General features: G+C 49.3%; 1 protein-coding gene across 5 annotated transcripts in view; it reads right to left on the minus strand.

The window, feature by feature from the left end:
* Positions 1-14903, minus strand: part of LOC142768646 (uncharacterized) — a 102870-nt gene that overhangs the window by 62398 nt on the left and 25569 nt on the right. For all 5 annotated transcript variants that reach the window (XM_075870656.1, XM_075870657.1, XM_075870655.1 and 2 more), the window contains exon 3: positions 3885-3961. In XM_075870656.1, the coding sequence (XP_075726771.1) occupies positions 3885-3961 (77 nt within the window). The remainder of the gene's footprint in view (positions 1-3884; positions 3962-14903) is intronic.

The following is a 14903-nucleotide window of genomic DNA, read 5'->3' on the forward strand; positions in this document are numbered from 1 at the left end:
AGACACCCACTTCTGACACCATGTTCAGAGAAGGCGAGTAACACACGAGCATGGCTCAAACCAACAACAGGAAGCCCCCAGTATTCCGAACTGCCCCCCTTCTATATACCCCACATGTGGTGGCGCGTGCATGCTCCCAGCGCCATCCAATAGCGGATCAACATAGCACTCAACATCCACTACAGATGTTAAGTTTGGCGGGTTTTCTTTGGGGAAGCTGGCTCACCGCCATCGTCCGCATAGCATATCTTCGCTAGTGAGGGCAAAGAGTTTTCTAAAATTAACTAGAGGGGACTCTGTCACTGCGATCGTTCAGCGACCATAGAAATGATGGGTAGTACACACGTTTGCCGAGTCTTGCGGGTGCTGAATCGTACTTGCAGCTTCCTTTATTGCTTTGTTTCGGTTTGTTCTGAAAGAAAGATTCTACCCTTTTTAACTTCGTGAACCGATTTGGAAAAGTAAGTCTAAAAGAATAAGGTGGTGAAGCACAACCGCTGAACATTTGCTGATCTTTTTTATGTGAGAAAACAGCTCCAAGTCATACGAGCACACACAGAGCCAAAAGCAGGCCCGAAGTACGAAGAGCAGACAATGGTGTGTACTACCCATCACTCCCATGCTCGCTGAAGCACCGCACGTTGCAGCTCCCATAGACACTAGGGTCAGAGTTCCCTATAGAGTATAATAGGTAACTCTAGGGTCAATAGGGTCACTAGACACTACGGTCAGAGTTCCCCATAGAGTATAATAGGAAACTCTATGAGTGAGGGGACGCGTAAGAGAGAAAGAGCGAAGGTTTATTAACACGATTGTTGAAAAATAGAACTGTACAGAGATTTAGCAATGTACAAAGATTCAGCCCATAATTCAGCTATGTACAACGGTTCAGCGATTATTCACAAAATGTCTTCGGCTTTTATAGCCCACCGTCTGCTTACACGGAGGTCCAAAGAAGGGGGTGACCACTCTTTCCACAAATCAAGTGTCGAAGTCTCAGTGGCCCACCCACCGAAAAGGGTGCAGATATTGCACCACTCGGCTGGGCGAAAAGGTCTAATGGTAGCACGAGCGCACCACAAAATGACACATTGAGCCCACGCCTTAAATGCACCGCAGGTTGCCCCGCCGTGGTGGTCTAGTGGCTAAGGTACTCGGCTGCTGACCCGCAGGTCGCGGGTTCTAATCCCGGCTGCAGCGGCTGCATTTCCGATGGAGGCGGAAATGTTGTAGGCCCGTGTGCTCAGATTTGGGTGCACGTTAAAGAACCCCAGGTGGTCGAAATTTCTGGAGCCCTCCACTACGGCGTCTCTCATAATCAAATGGTGGTTTTGGGACGTTAAACCCCACATATCAATCAATCAAGGCACCGCAGGGCGAGGAAGTAGGGTCCGGAGAGGGAAAGTTGAGCTTCTCCAGGGAGATGGCCACTGACATGAACGTCAGCAGCGGTCCATGGCTGCTGTCAGCTACAGGCTTCCAGAACTCTCTCGAACATGAAAGTCCAAACACTCGATCCCCGAGAACAGCTTTTTCGACGCCTTCCCACGCTTTCGAACTGTTAGAGTATTGCGATGGCCTCACGTAGATGAGAAAAGCCGAGTCGAAAGGTTGACTTCATGAGAACAGCCACATTGGCGCCATCCCACGCAGTTCGTGCCCGTTCAACGAAAGAGTTGTCTCACGAAGCTTTCGTTGAGACCCGACCACAGAGAACTACCTCGAAACACTACAGGACAACGGCGTGCTTTTCGCTTCCGTTCAGGCACCGATATTAGAGAGAATGCCTTCTCGCATACCGGCTCACGCACAATGGCGTCTACTGAGACGAACTGCCGGGCCAAACGTAACACTCTCAACCGCTACTTCCATGATAACGGGAGGCGTTGCTGGCAGTGTCGAAAAAGGAGCGGAGTCTCAGAGAGGCTTAGCTCAGATGCTCAGCGTCTCGGTTCACTAAGTGTCCTTTGCACACAGAATGTCGGAGCTAGCCCTGCATGGGCGTCGTCTCTGTTTTCGTCAGATCCTTATGCCGCTGTTCGAGCAGGTTAGTGACCGTATAAAAGGTTGGGTAGGAGTAGCACATACCATTTGCCGGAGCTGACATTGCAGGCTTCCACTCACGTTGGCCCCCTAGCGGCTAGCCCGGGAACTGCATAGCTCTCATGATATTTATAAACGAGTCTTGCAATGGCACGGTCTGCGTGGTTGTGAGACGACGCTGAGGCCAGGCGGACGCGTAATCACGCTTCGCGAAATCGGCCTCACAGTGGTAAACATTTCAGTGTACATCTAAATGCCACACAACGCAGACCGGAGCGTGAAGATGCGTGAACGCTGGGTAATCACTGCTGTTACTTTCATTGCGTAGAAAATTGTTTTTAAAATGCATCAAGCGAGGATTTGGCTGCTCTTTCTGAATAAGCAAATCAGCATGCGCTGACAGTGATTGTATGACAATATCTCCAAAAGTGATAATTTGAGCATTGGGCCTGCAAAAGCCAACTTCTTCAGCATACGCTGTTGTGTTATGCTTTCTTGAGCGCTTGTGCGAAGGTATGTTGTGAGAAGAACAAATGTTATGTTTTGAATAAGCTGAGCGTTCAGCCTGCGCCTGTCCTGCAATATTCGATTTTTTCTCTGTCAAACCCACACTGATGTTTTAGTTTCAATATCATACCAACTAGCCCAGCAGCACACATTACGTCATAGCGAAAGATCAATGTTTTAGAACGCCTAAAATGGTAATATCAACAACAGCAATGCTCTATTATTTTAGAAATTGAATAAAGTGAACGACTTCATATTAAACTTGAGTGCGATATTTTGCATTGGTCTCTAAGACGTCAAGAGTCCCCAATACAGTTAATCAATTGTAGTGAAGCTAGTTGCAATAAAAAGTAAACCTTCCGAAAACCTTGCCCCAGCGTCTCGCGGTCAGGCTCACCGATAACATCCATCGCGACGAGATTGAAAGGTTATTGTTGGTGCTGTGGCCCCCACTACGTTCGCTCTCCTTCCACTATTGTCACGGCCGCGAAAAAAGCGGGCAACGTTTGGCAAAACAACTGCTTTGTGAGGAGGCCCGTTTACAGGCAAGTGATACGAAGTGATGATGATATGTGGGTTTTAACGTCCCAAAACCACCATATGATTATGAGAGACGCCGTAGTGGAGGGCTCCGAAAATTTTGACCACGTGATGGTTCTTTAAAGCGCACCCTAATCCAAGCACATACACTCCAGCTTTTACGCCTCCATCGAAAATGCAGCCGCCACAGCCGCGATTCAATGTGACCTGCGAGTCAGCATCCGAGTAGCTTAGCCACCAAACCACATCGGCGGGGCAGGGGATTTGAAGTGCACTAACGCCATGCAGATTATTAAAACCTGAATTTCCTTCAATGTAAGCATTTTCTACGCACCAGGTTACAATAGACGGTTTCTAAAGCGCTGTTTCAGTAATCAACACCAACGTGATAACTGATTTCATTCAAACTATAAAGAGAACCCTAGAACCCTCACAGCACATAAAACCCGTCTAGATTTTTTTCGGGGGGGGGGGGGGGGCACTTGTAACCAACTGCGCCCCTGTGGAGTTGAACAAGTGCTTGTCACACAGAAGGCCTGCCTCTGACGCCCACTTGGACGGATTATGTTTAAAATTTATTGATTTGCATTTATAAAAAAATTTCACTCGACAACGCCACTGGCTTTATGCTGAAAGCCAATCCAGCCGACCCCGGAATTTTGGTGAAGTGAGCTCTTTACTGCTATTGCGTTCATAATTTCGTGCGTACAGTTTTGACACATCTCTAATTCATTGATGACATATATATTTGTGAAAAGAAGCCATAAAGAAGAAGCAACCACTTTTACACTTACCATTTTTCTCTTTCAGTTTCATTTTATTGTATTCTCCAGACTCTCCAAGAAATTCGAATGCCTGGCTGAATTTCCCCCTGGAAAAAAAACGCAATACTTGAGAGAGAACACCGCTGGCCTTGGCAGATATTTCAATCTAAATAGCGCAATCTTTATTGGTCTCGTCACGTAGTAATAATCATTAAAACTGAAACATTTCTGTGCGTACTGCAAGCATTTTTGGTGTCTATCTACGTGTCTATCGAAACAACTAGCTGCCTACGTCTGGTTGCTTTCTACATTTCCCCTTAACTTTGAGTGAACCAAAATTAGTATGGCAAGGTAAGATGGTTTAAGAAATATAACGCGCTGGTCAGGAAATGAATAACGTCACAATGCTCTCGCGTACGTCGTCAAACACTTCCCGCTATAGAGTGGCACATACCCACGGGCGGCTATGTGCCACTGGTATGCACGTATGTGCCACAAATGATTGACACTTACCCCCGTATTCACAAACGCTCCTCCACTCGACTTCTGCCCTTCACTTTACAGAGTTGAGCGCTGCGCCACAGCTAGGCTGAAAATAACGCTGCGCCACTCAGAAATCGCAGCAGATTATTGCTGATATGCAGTGACTTGCCGTGCCTAGAGACGACGCTCCCATCGGCTTTCTCAAGTGAAGGTGCAGCGTTGAGTGAAGGGACGTTCTAGAATACGGGAGTTAGTCTCTACCCAGGAACGGCGAGAGATCACATGGATAATTTGAACGCGCGAGCGTTAAGAAAAACCTGACATCGGCAGCATTGACTCGATGAATGCCAAGAATAAACGTCACAGTTTCGGCTCAAGGCCCAAGCAAATAATGCGATAGCTACCCATCAGGCTGTTTGCTATACGAAGTAACTCAAAGAGATTTAGGAACGATACAAAATGTAGTGAACACGGTCGAATGTGCGTTGACCTGCAGTGTATTTCGGACGTGCAGTGGCATGTTCTTCCTGCGTCTGGACACGTATGCAAGCCAGCCTTGTTATGCACAACTACGACTCGGTTGGAGCTCTTCCATAGGTGTTCGTATGCTATGGAGTGGCATCACAAAGGCCTTCTATATACAGCATTTTCGCCGGCGTTTGTCCGGCATATCCTTCTTTGGCCCCAGTCGACGTTACCGATGGCGGTAGCGAAAAATACAGTTCTCATGCACTTCACAAAGCGACTACCTCAGATTGTCCCCGACAGCGTCGTGTGGACCTCGACGCCGGAAGCAACTGGATGGTGGGAGAAATTGGCGTCCTTGCTTACTTGTTCCTTTATATATGGCTCCCACTCACCACGGGGGATCGGCTAGTTCTTCCTTCGGGGGAACTAGCTGTAGCTGCATAACTACAAGCAAGATATTCAAGCATTCGCATTCTTCAAGAATATTTCTTGTACGTCCAATATATATATATATATATATATATATGGTACTGGAGCATAGTGGCGCCAGATCTGTGCCAGCATGAAAGAAGACGTTGATGTCCGTGTGGCTCATGCTTGCCGGCTTCCTGCTTGTATCAGATTGTTGCTGCGGCTAACGCTTCGTGAATAATAACAAGTGTTTTTAAGTGAACTCGCTCGTTGCATTTGGTGGAAACGGGCTGGGTAACATCCTGGAGCTCCGCAGCGGTCCATCCGATTCCGCAATGACCAAGCGCATCAATCCCTCACAAACCTCTTCTACGCCGCCTCCTGTCATGTGCCCTGGTGTACTTCATCTGCGTGACCCACGAGTCTACAACGGCACTGAAGATCACGATGTCAATGACTGGCTGGCAGAGTACGAGCGTTCCAGCGCGATTAACAAGTAGGATAACCCTGCGAAGCTGACTCACGTCATCTTCTACCTGACAGATTTGGCCAATCTATGGTTCACCAACCACCAAGCCGACATCCCCACCTGGTTGGTTTTCAAAGAGACCATGACCTCATTTTTCGGTCATCCAGCTACGCGTAAGCTTCGCGCTGAACTTGGCCTGCGGGGACGATTTCAGCGAAACGGTGAGAGCTTCACGAGCTACATTGAGGATGTGATCAGCTTCTGTTGGCGAGTGAGTGCGAGGATGACGGAGGCTGACAGAATAAAGCATATAATGAAAGGCATTGATGACGACGCTTTTCATATGCTTGTGGCCAAAGACCCACAGAGCATCACGGACGTGATTCAGCTCTGCCAAAGTTTTGATCAGCTGCGCAAGCAGCGAATTTTCACACGTCACGCTAATACGCAAACAGCAGATATTTTGGCTTTGGAGTGCAAAAGAAGTGGCCCCGACTACACCGTATTGATGCCTCCAATTAAACAGTACATCCGCGAAGAAGTTCGACAGTTCTCTTTTCTGGCAACTATAAGTTCGACAGTTGTGTTTTGTGGCAACTATCAGTGAGACCCATACAGCACTGGACCACTCACTTCGCCATGCTATTCAGACGCAAGTCACCAAGGCTCTCCCTTCGCCCACGTCCCCAATATCAGGTACTGCACCGCTGACTTATGCAGAAGCCGTCCGCCAACCTCCTTCCGCACCCGAAGCTCCCTTCATGCAGTCCAGCCACCAACTACTACAGGTCGCCAGTTTCAGTTTATCCGGTAAATTGATCCTTCTCGCCACCTCGAGCACCTGATAACTCTTGGCGTACTGCGGATAACCGGCCCGTCTGCTACAACTACAGTATTCCAGGGCATGTCGCGCGCTACTGTCGTCGCCGTAGATTCTCTTTCAATAAGGCTGAGCATTCCGGCAACGTTCCTCGACAATCATAATCACATGTTACACCTGATGCACCTGACCCTCGCTCACGTGGACCAGACTTCAGACCACATCGATCTCCTTCACCCCGTCTTCGGTCTCCTTCTCCCATCTCGCATTAATCACGCCAAGGAAGAAAACTAACCATCGCAGTTCCCGAGGCAAGAACTGCGCCACCGACGAAATTTCCAAGGCCTCATCTTTCGCCCCTAACCAGATTGCCATATGTGTGGCCGGTTTCGCCACAACTGCTCTTGTCGACACAGGTGCCGCTATTTGTGTAATCAGTGAAGTGTTACGCCGCAAACTGAACAAAGTGACGACTCCACTGGTTGACATTTCCTTACGCACAGCGAGTTCACAGTGTGTCGAGACTTCTGCCACATGCACAGCTCGTGTTGGGATTCAAGGGGTTCTGTACATCGTTAAGTTTGTCGACCTTCCGCATGCGTCTCATAAAATCATCCTAGGGCGGAACATTCTTTCCGCTAATCATGCCGCTGTCGACTACGCTTGTGCACAACTCGTTTTGTTTCCGTTCAGCATGACATTCCCTTGCTCACCCAAAAAGGTGATCGTTGCCACTGACGTCGTCATCTCTGCTTTTTAGGTCACCGTGGTGTCTATTTTGTGCAACTCCGCACCTGATTCAACTGCGCTCTTTATACCGTCGCAAGAATGCGCTCGTCGCCAGAACCTTGTCGTCCCGTTTGCCGTCGTAACGCTTGCCGATTGTTCCATTGCCGTGTACGTGTGCAATATGTCCCCTTGTCCTGCTACCTTATTACATGGCGAATATATTGGGCATATTGACGCTTACGATGCCATTTTTCTTTTCGATGCCCCTTCCGATACGACGCCAATGTTCGTGGATGCTGTCACGGCTGCCACTGCACCCTCACTACCTGACGAAGACGTTCTGTCACGCAGCGTGGATACCGGGCTTAAACAAGAACAGCGCAATAAGCTCAATCGACTGCCTGACCGTTTCCGCGCCTCCTTCAACCACGGACAACCTCCCTTGGGACGCTGGTCAGTCGTCGCTCACCATATCGACACCGGTCATCATAATCCACTTCGTCAGCGCCCCTACCGCGTCTCGCAGGCTGAGCGTGACTTCATCACTCAACACTTCAATGAGATGCTCCAATGTGGTGTCATTCAACACTAACACACTCCTTCGGCTTCGCCAGATGTCCTCGTGCGAAAAAAGGTGGCTCTATTAGTTTTTGCGTGGATTATCGTCAAATAAACAAGATCACACGCAAGGATGTTTATCCCCTGCCACTCATTGATCACGTTTTGGATTGCCTTCAAGGTGCGAAGTTTTTCTCTTCACTGGATCTGCGCTCTGGATATTAGCAAGTGCCAATGACCTAACCAGAACGTCCAAAAACGGCGTTTGTGACCCCTGACGGCTTATATGAATTTAATGCAATGCCCTTCGGTCTTTGCAATGCGCCGGCGACCTTTGAAAGGTTGATGGACAGTGTCCTCAGGGAAATTAAATGGCACATCTGTCTTTCCTATATAAATGACACGGTTCTATTCTCTGCAAATTTAGAAACTCATCTTTCCCGCTTGGAGCAAGTTCTCCAGTGGCTTACAGCAGCCGGGTTGCTGCTAAACTTCAAAACATGTCAGTTTGGCGCCCGAAAACTCACAATTTTCGGCCACTTCGTCTCGAAAGAAGGAATATCGCCAGACCCTGCCAAAGTGCGTGCCGTTGCCGAGTACCCCAAACCTACCACCCTAAAGGAGCTCCGTAGCTAGGTAGGCTTGTGCTCGTATTTTTGGCGTTTCATCTGCAATTTTGCTTCTATAATCAACCCCCTAACTCAGCGTCTTTCCAGTAGCACGGACCTCTCGGGCTGGAATTCCCATTGCGATGTAGCATTCACGACGCTGCGCCAGCTACTCACGTCTCCACTATTTCTCCGCCACTTCGATCCTAATGCGCCTACTGAAGTTCACACGGATGCTAGCGATGTCGGCATTGGTGCCATTCTCGCTCAACGGAAGGATGGCTGCGAAGAGTACGTTGTCGCCTATGCCAGCCGTACCCTAACTAAGGCAGAGTCCAGCTATTCCGTCACGGAAAAGGAGCGCTTGGCTATCACTTGGGCTATAGAAAAATTATCACTTACCTTTAAGGACGCCAGTTTGATGTTGTCACAGATCACCATGACTTACGCTGGCTAGCATCCATGAAAAACCCTACTGGCCGTCTTGCTCGTTGGGCTTTACGCCTTCAGGAATATGATATCCGTGTTGTTTATCGCTCAGGACGCAGACATTCGGATAACGATGACCTATCCCGTTCTCTGCTGCCTCCTGATATTGCCTGCTTACCAACTGCCATCTGCGACTCGTCATCGCTGAGCATCACCAATATGCCAGCCGAGCAGCACAAGGATCCCTGGATTAATTCTCTGCTCGACTTCCTCTCTGACAGTTCATCAGAATTGACTTCACGGTCGCTCTCTCGTCAAGCGAGACACTTTGCTGTCCGTGAAGGCTTGTTGTATCGCCGCAATTAAGAGACGCATGGCCGTAGGTGGCTCCTCGTCATCCCCCGTCATTTGCGCTCGGACATCTGCGCTGCCTTTCACGACGACCCCCCGTGTTGCCACGATGGAGTATTCAAGACCTTACTTTCGCCTTCATCTAAGATACTACTAGCGCGGCATGTATCGGCACGTTCGCCAGTACGTTTGGTCATGTGGCACGTTTCAACGCCGCAAGTCACCTTCTCACAGCATTTCTGGCCCTTCGGAACCCTTAACCTGTACAGCGAGACCATTCTACCGCGTCAGAATTGGTATTTATGGTCCTCTACCCAACACTTCTCGAGGCAACCGGTGGATTATCGTCGCCGTTGATCGTTCGACAAGCTACGCTGAAGCATCTGCGCTGCCTGCTACCACTGCGAAAGACGTCGCGTCCTTTCTTCTTCACCATCTGATTTTGTGGCACGGTGCACCTCCTGAATTACTGAGTGACCGTGGACGCGCGCTTCTCTCGAACGCCGTCGACGAGCTGCTCAAGGAATATTGCACTGTCCATCGGAAAACCTCGGCATACCCACCTCAAACCAATGACATTACAGAACGCTCTAATTGTACCCTTGGAGATATGCTTGCCATGTAGGCGTCTGATGACTACACTAATTGGGACCAAGTGCTCCCTTTTGTAACGTACGCGTACAACTCTGCGCCACAAACAACCACCGACTTCCCTCCTTTCTTCTTCCTGTACGGACGTGAACACTCATGCTCCTTGGGCATCATTCTTCCTTACAAACCTAATGTTTCCGAAGCGACGCCCGTTTCCGAAGCAGCTGCTTATACCGAAGAGTGTCGTCAACTCGCTCGCTCGTTTACCGCGCAAGACCAATAACGCCAGAAGACGGACCACGATGAATTTGCATCTTGTGCCCACTATCACCCAGGAATGTTGGTTTGGCTCTGGGTCCCGTCTACACTCCCCCCGGTCTTTCCCCAAAGCCTTTGTCGAAATACCACGGCCCCTACCGTGTGGTGCGACAAACATCTCCCGTCAACTATGAAATTGAGCCCATTGATCCAGCTTCGGACCAACGCTACCATGGGCGTTAAACGGTTCACGTATCACGCCTCAAACCATGCTATGACCCTCCTGTCGTGTCATTTACTTAGATCGCCAGGTTGGCAATTTTCTGCACGGGGAGTAATTGTACCGAAGCATAGTGGCACCAGCTCTGGCCAGAGTGAAAGAAGACGTACACGTCCGTGTGGCTCATGCTTGCAGGGTTCCCTTGGTGCGGCTAACGCTTCTTGAATAATAACAAGTGTTTTTGCGTGAACTCGCTCGTTGCATAATATATATATACATATATATATATATATATATATATATATATATATATATATATATATATATATATATATATATATATATATATATATATATATATATACATATATATATATATATATATGGTACGCCTTGAGACAGCGAAAGCAGCGTGTTCTCAACAGTTGAGCCGCAAAATTGTCTTTTTTCTTCTGGAGTCAAGCCAGAGGCCCACTACCTGGTGTCCGTTAAATTCCCACATCATCGTTTTTGTCCACATGTAGACACGGGTCATTTGCCTCCCTCTCAAGAAGCATCGACCCAATGCGAAGTCAAAAATGCTGTTTTTTTTTACTACACGAACTGTCGGGAACAACTTCGTAAGTGACATCACTCAGTTGTCGCAGCACTCGGTATGGCCCAAAGTATCTTCTTAAGAGCTTTTCAGAAAGTCCTCGTTTCCATACGGGTGTCCAAACCCATACTTTGTCGCCAGTTTGATAGACGACAGTTCTGCGGTGAGCATTTTAGCGGCCTGCATCGTACTCTTGCTGCTGGCGGATCCGTAAACGTGCAAGTTTCCTAGCTTCTTCCACGCGTTCCGTAAACGTGTTGGCGTCTGGGTCGATGTCGTCACCTTGGTGCAGTAGCATCGCATCTAACATAGTCCGTACTTCTCGTCCATGAACGAGGCTGAATAGGGTTGCGCGGGTTATTTCTTGCTTGGCTGTGTTGTACGCAAACGTTACGTATGGCAAGATTTCATCACTATTTTTATGTTCAACGTCTACGTACATCGAAAGCATGTCTTCATTGGTTTTGTTTAGACGCTCTGTCAGCCCTTTTATTTGTTGGTGGTAGGCGGTGGTCTTACGATGCGTTGTTCCACTCAGCATCAGGGCGTGATCCAAAAGAGCTGCCGTAAATGCATTTCCTCTGTCTGTGATCACGACGGTTGGTGCACCATGCCTCAGTACAAAATTCTCGATGAATAATCTTGCCACCTCCACTGCTGTACCTCTCTGAATAGCCTTTGTCTCGGCATAACGGGTCTGATAAACCGTCGCGACCAAAACCCAGTGGTTCTCTGCAGTAGAAGTAGGTAGTGGGCCCAAAATGTCCATGCCGATCTGGTAGAATGAAGCTGTTGGGACCTGCACGGGTTCCAGGAGGCCAGCTGGTTTAGTCGGTGGTGACTTGCGTCACTGGCAGTCGAGACAGGTACGGACGTGGTGCTTCACGGCTGTGGTTAGTCTCGGCCAGTAATACCTTTGCTGTATTCTGGCCAACGTTCTCGTGTAACCCGATTGGCCAGACATCACCTCATTGTGGCATGCTTGAAGCACTTCGGTACGAAGGGCTGCTGGGATGACGAACAAATAGTCGGATTCCATCGATGAAAAGTTCATTTTGTAGAGTACTCTGTCCCGTAAACAAACCGATGACAACACTGTTGCGAAAACTCTTGGCGTTTTCTGAGATCTGCCATCCAAGTAGTTAATTAGGCCAAGCAACTGAGCGTTGTCACGTTGTTGCTGCGCGATAGCGGTCGTGTCGAGGACACCGAGAAATGCCGTTTCTCCCTCTCCAGGTAGAGTTGCCGACTCAATGGGTGAACAGGACAGACATTCAGCGTCCATATGTCGCTTGCCTGACTTAGGTACGACTACCATATCAAATTCTTGCAGCCTGAGACTCCAACTCGCTAATCGATCGGTACGGTCTTTAAGAGTTGTTAACCAGCACAGTGAGTGGTGGTCGCTAATTACGTTGACGGGGTGGCCATATAAATACGGGCGAAATTTTGTAACCACCCATACCACGGCGAGGCATGCCTTCTCAGTCGTGGAGTATTTAGCCTTAGCGAGACCTGCTTGCGTAAGCGATTACCCTTTCTGTGCCCTCTTGCTGCTGCACAAGCCCAGCTCCCAGACCAACATTGCTAGCGTCTGTGTCAAGCATCATCGGGGCTTCTTCGTCGAAGTGCGCAAGCACTGGGGGTGTTTGAAAACGTTGACGCAGGTCATTAAAGGCAGCCTCCTGTTCTTCGTTCCACTCAAAGGCAACGTCGTCTCTTGTGAGACAAAGTTAGTGACGACGCGATGCGGGCAAAGTCTGCGATAAACCGGCGATAATAGGCACAAAGGCCTAGGAAGCGTCTGACAGCCTTCTTATTGGAGGGTACCGGGAACTGTGCGACTGCGGCAATTTCTCCAGGATCGGGCTGGACGCCTGTGTTGCTGACGACGTGACCGAGAAACTGAAGTTCGTGAAAACATAAATGACACATATCTGGTTTCAATGTTACGCCGGCGGAACGTATGGCACGTAGAACAACTTCAAGCCTTCTGAGATGCTCGTCAAAAGTAGTCGAAAACACTATAACACCGCCCAGATAGACTAGGCACGTCTTCCACTTCAAGCCTGAAAGTAGCATGTCCATAAGCCTTCGAAAAGTCGCGGGCACGGAGCACAAACCGAAAGGCAAGACTAAATTCTTATAAACAATCTGGCGTCACAAAAGCGATTTTTTCTCGGTCTCTTGGGTATAACTCGATCTGCCAGTATCCACTCCTCAAGTTCATGAAAGAAAAGTAGCGAGCGCGCCGAAGTCTGTCAAGGGAGTCATCAATACGTGGGAGCGGGTACACATGTTTTTTGGTCACCCGATTCAGCTTCATGTAGTCCACGCAAAAACGCAGGGTGCCGTTCTTTTTCTTTACTAGCGCTCCAGACGATGCCCAGGGGCCCTGTGATGGTTGAATGACATCATCTTCAAGCATTTTCGCGACTTGTATGGCTTCGCGTTCCTTTAAAGCTACACGATAAGGGATCTGGTGAGTAGGTCTCACCGTGTCCTCGGTGATTATTCGATGCTTTGTCAAAGGTGTTCAACCAACTCGTGAGGTCGATCAAAGGTAGTCTCGGAATTCAGCTAGCACCTGACGAAGTCTCTGTCGGTCGTCCTTTGACAGAGTGGTGCCAACGTCGAGAACGGGTTCTGGTTCTTGAGTAGGCGCATCGTCTAATACTGACAAACAGAAACGGCCTCGCATTTCTACGATATTGTCGTACGAAGCGATAGCTGTGCCCTTCGGAAGGTGCCGGCACTCAGCACAAAAGTTGGTCAGAAGAAAATTCGTGCGCCCACCAGTCAGACGGACGATACCTCGTGCGACCAAAATGCCATCGCTAAATAGCTGCGAGCCAATTAGGTCAGCAATGCCTTCGCCATCAAACGCTTCGTGCCCTTCCACCGAAACAAGAGTGCATGGCCATGGCGGGACGACATCATCATCAATTATACGTAAAGTGTTACGTATTGCATCTCAACAGTCACCTAAACCAGGGCTGTTGCAGAACGTAATTGAACGGTCCGGGATGTTGATGATGGCACCATATTTTCTTAAGAAGTCCATCCCTATGATCAGGTTTTTGCAACATGAGGTGAGGATGACGAACGTCGCCACGAAAGAAGAGCCACCGATGTCGAGTCTTGCTGTACACCTTCCGACAGGCATCAACAACTGGCCGCCTGCTGTCCTCAGGTGAGGTCCCGTCCACGTAGTCATCACTTTTTGTGGCACATGGCAATTTTTTCACTTATGATGGAAAAGCCAGCACTGGTGTCAACTAAGGCTGTTACTTGCTGTCCGTCTACAAAAACGGTAAGATCTGTGGTCACAGTTTTGTTGGTGTTAATACTAGTCGGCCTTACGGCGTCCTGTGGTACGAGTAATGGGGGCCTTTTTTCGTCGCCTTGACGGCCTGCAACCTCACCACTGGAGGTCGCCGCCTTCCGTTTCCTCGGCGTGGACTTCGTGACCTCCTTCTACTGACGTCGGCTGTAGTGCGTTGGCGCGACGAAGGTGAATATGCCGGATACGGAGAGCGTGGTCGACGTCCCAAACCTGGCTGGTAATCAGGCACACTGTCGTCATTGTTGGCACGGCGGTTGTCAAAATGGGACCGAGACAAGGGGGTTCCTTGGGAATCAGCGTCCCGGTGTGGTGCGTAGTCGTCGAAGAGGTCGAAACGTATCGACGTGGTGCCAGCAAAGACGGGAAATGTGGCCCACACCTCCGCAGGTAAAACAAAGCGGACATTTATCTACGGTGCGCCACACGTGTTTTACGAAGCTGTTGACGCCACAACGGCTCGTAATGTTTCAGATGTCGTGTCTCCTTGGGAGACGGCTCTTCGTACTGCAGCATTTCGTACGACGACACGACGGCAGGGCGCCGCGGTGTCTCTTTTTGCGGTGGCCACCGATGAACGGCTGCCAATGGCTGGCGGTACGACGGCGCAACGAGCGGCGGGCGGCGAAGCGTGGCTACGTAGCTCATAGGTCAGTGATCGTGAGTAGGACCAGCTGCTGAAAACGCTTGGCGTATTTCTTCGCGGATGACTTCAG

The sequence above is a fragment of the Rhipicephalus microplus genome, chromosome 8 (assembly GCF_043290135.1).
Source record: "Rhipicephalus microplus isolate Deutch F79 chromosome 8, USDA_Rmic, whole genome shotgun sequence".
Classification (NCBI taxonomy): Eukaryota; Metazoa; Arthropoda; class Arachnida; order Ixodida; family Ixodidae; genus Rhipicephalus; species Rhipicephalus microplus.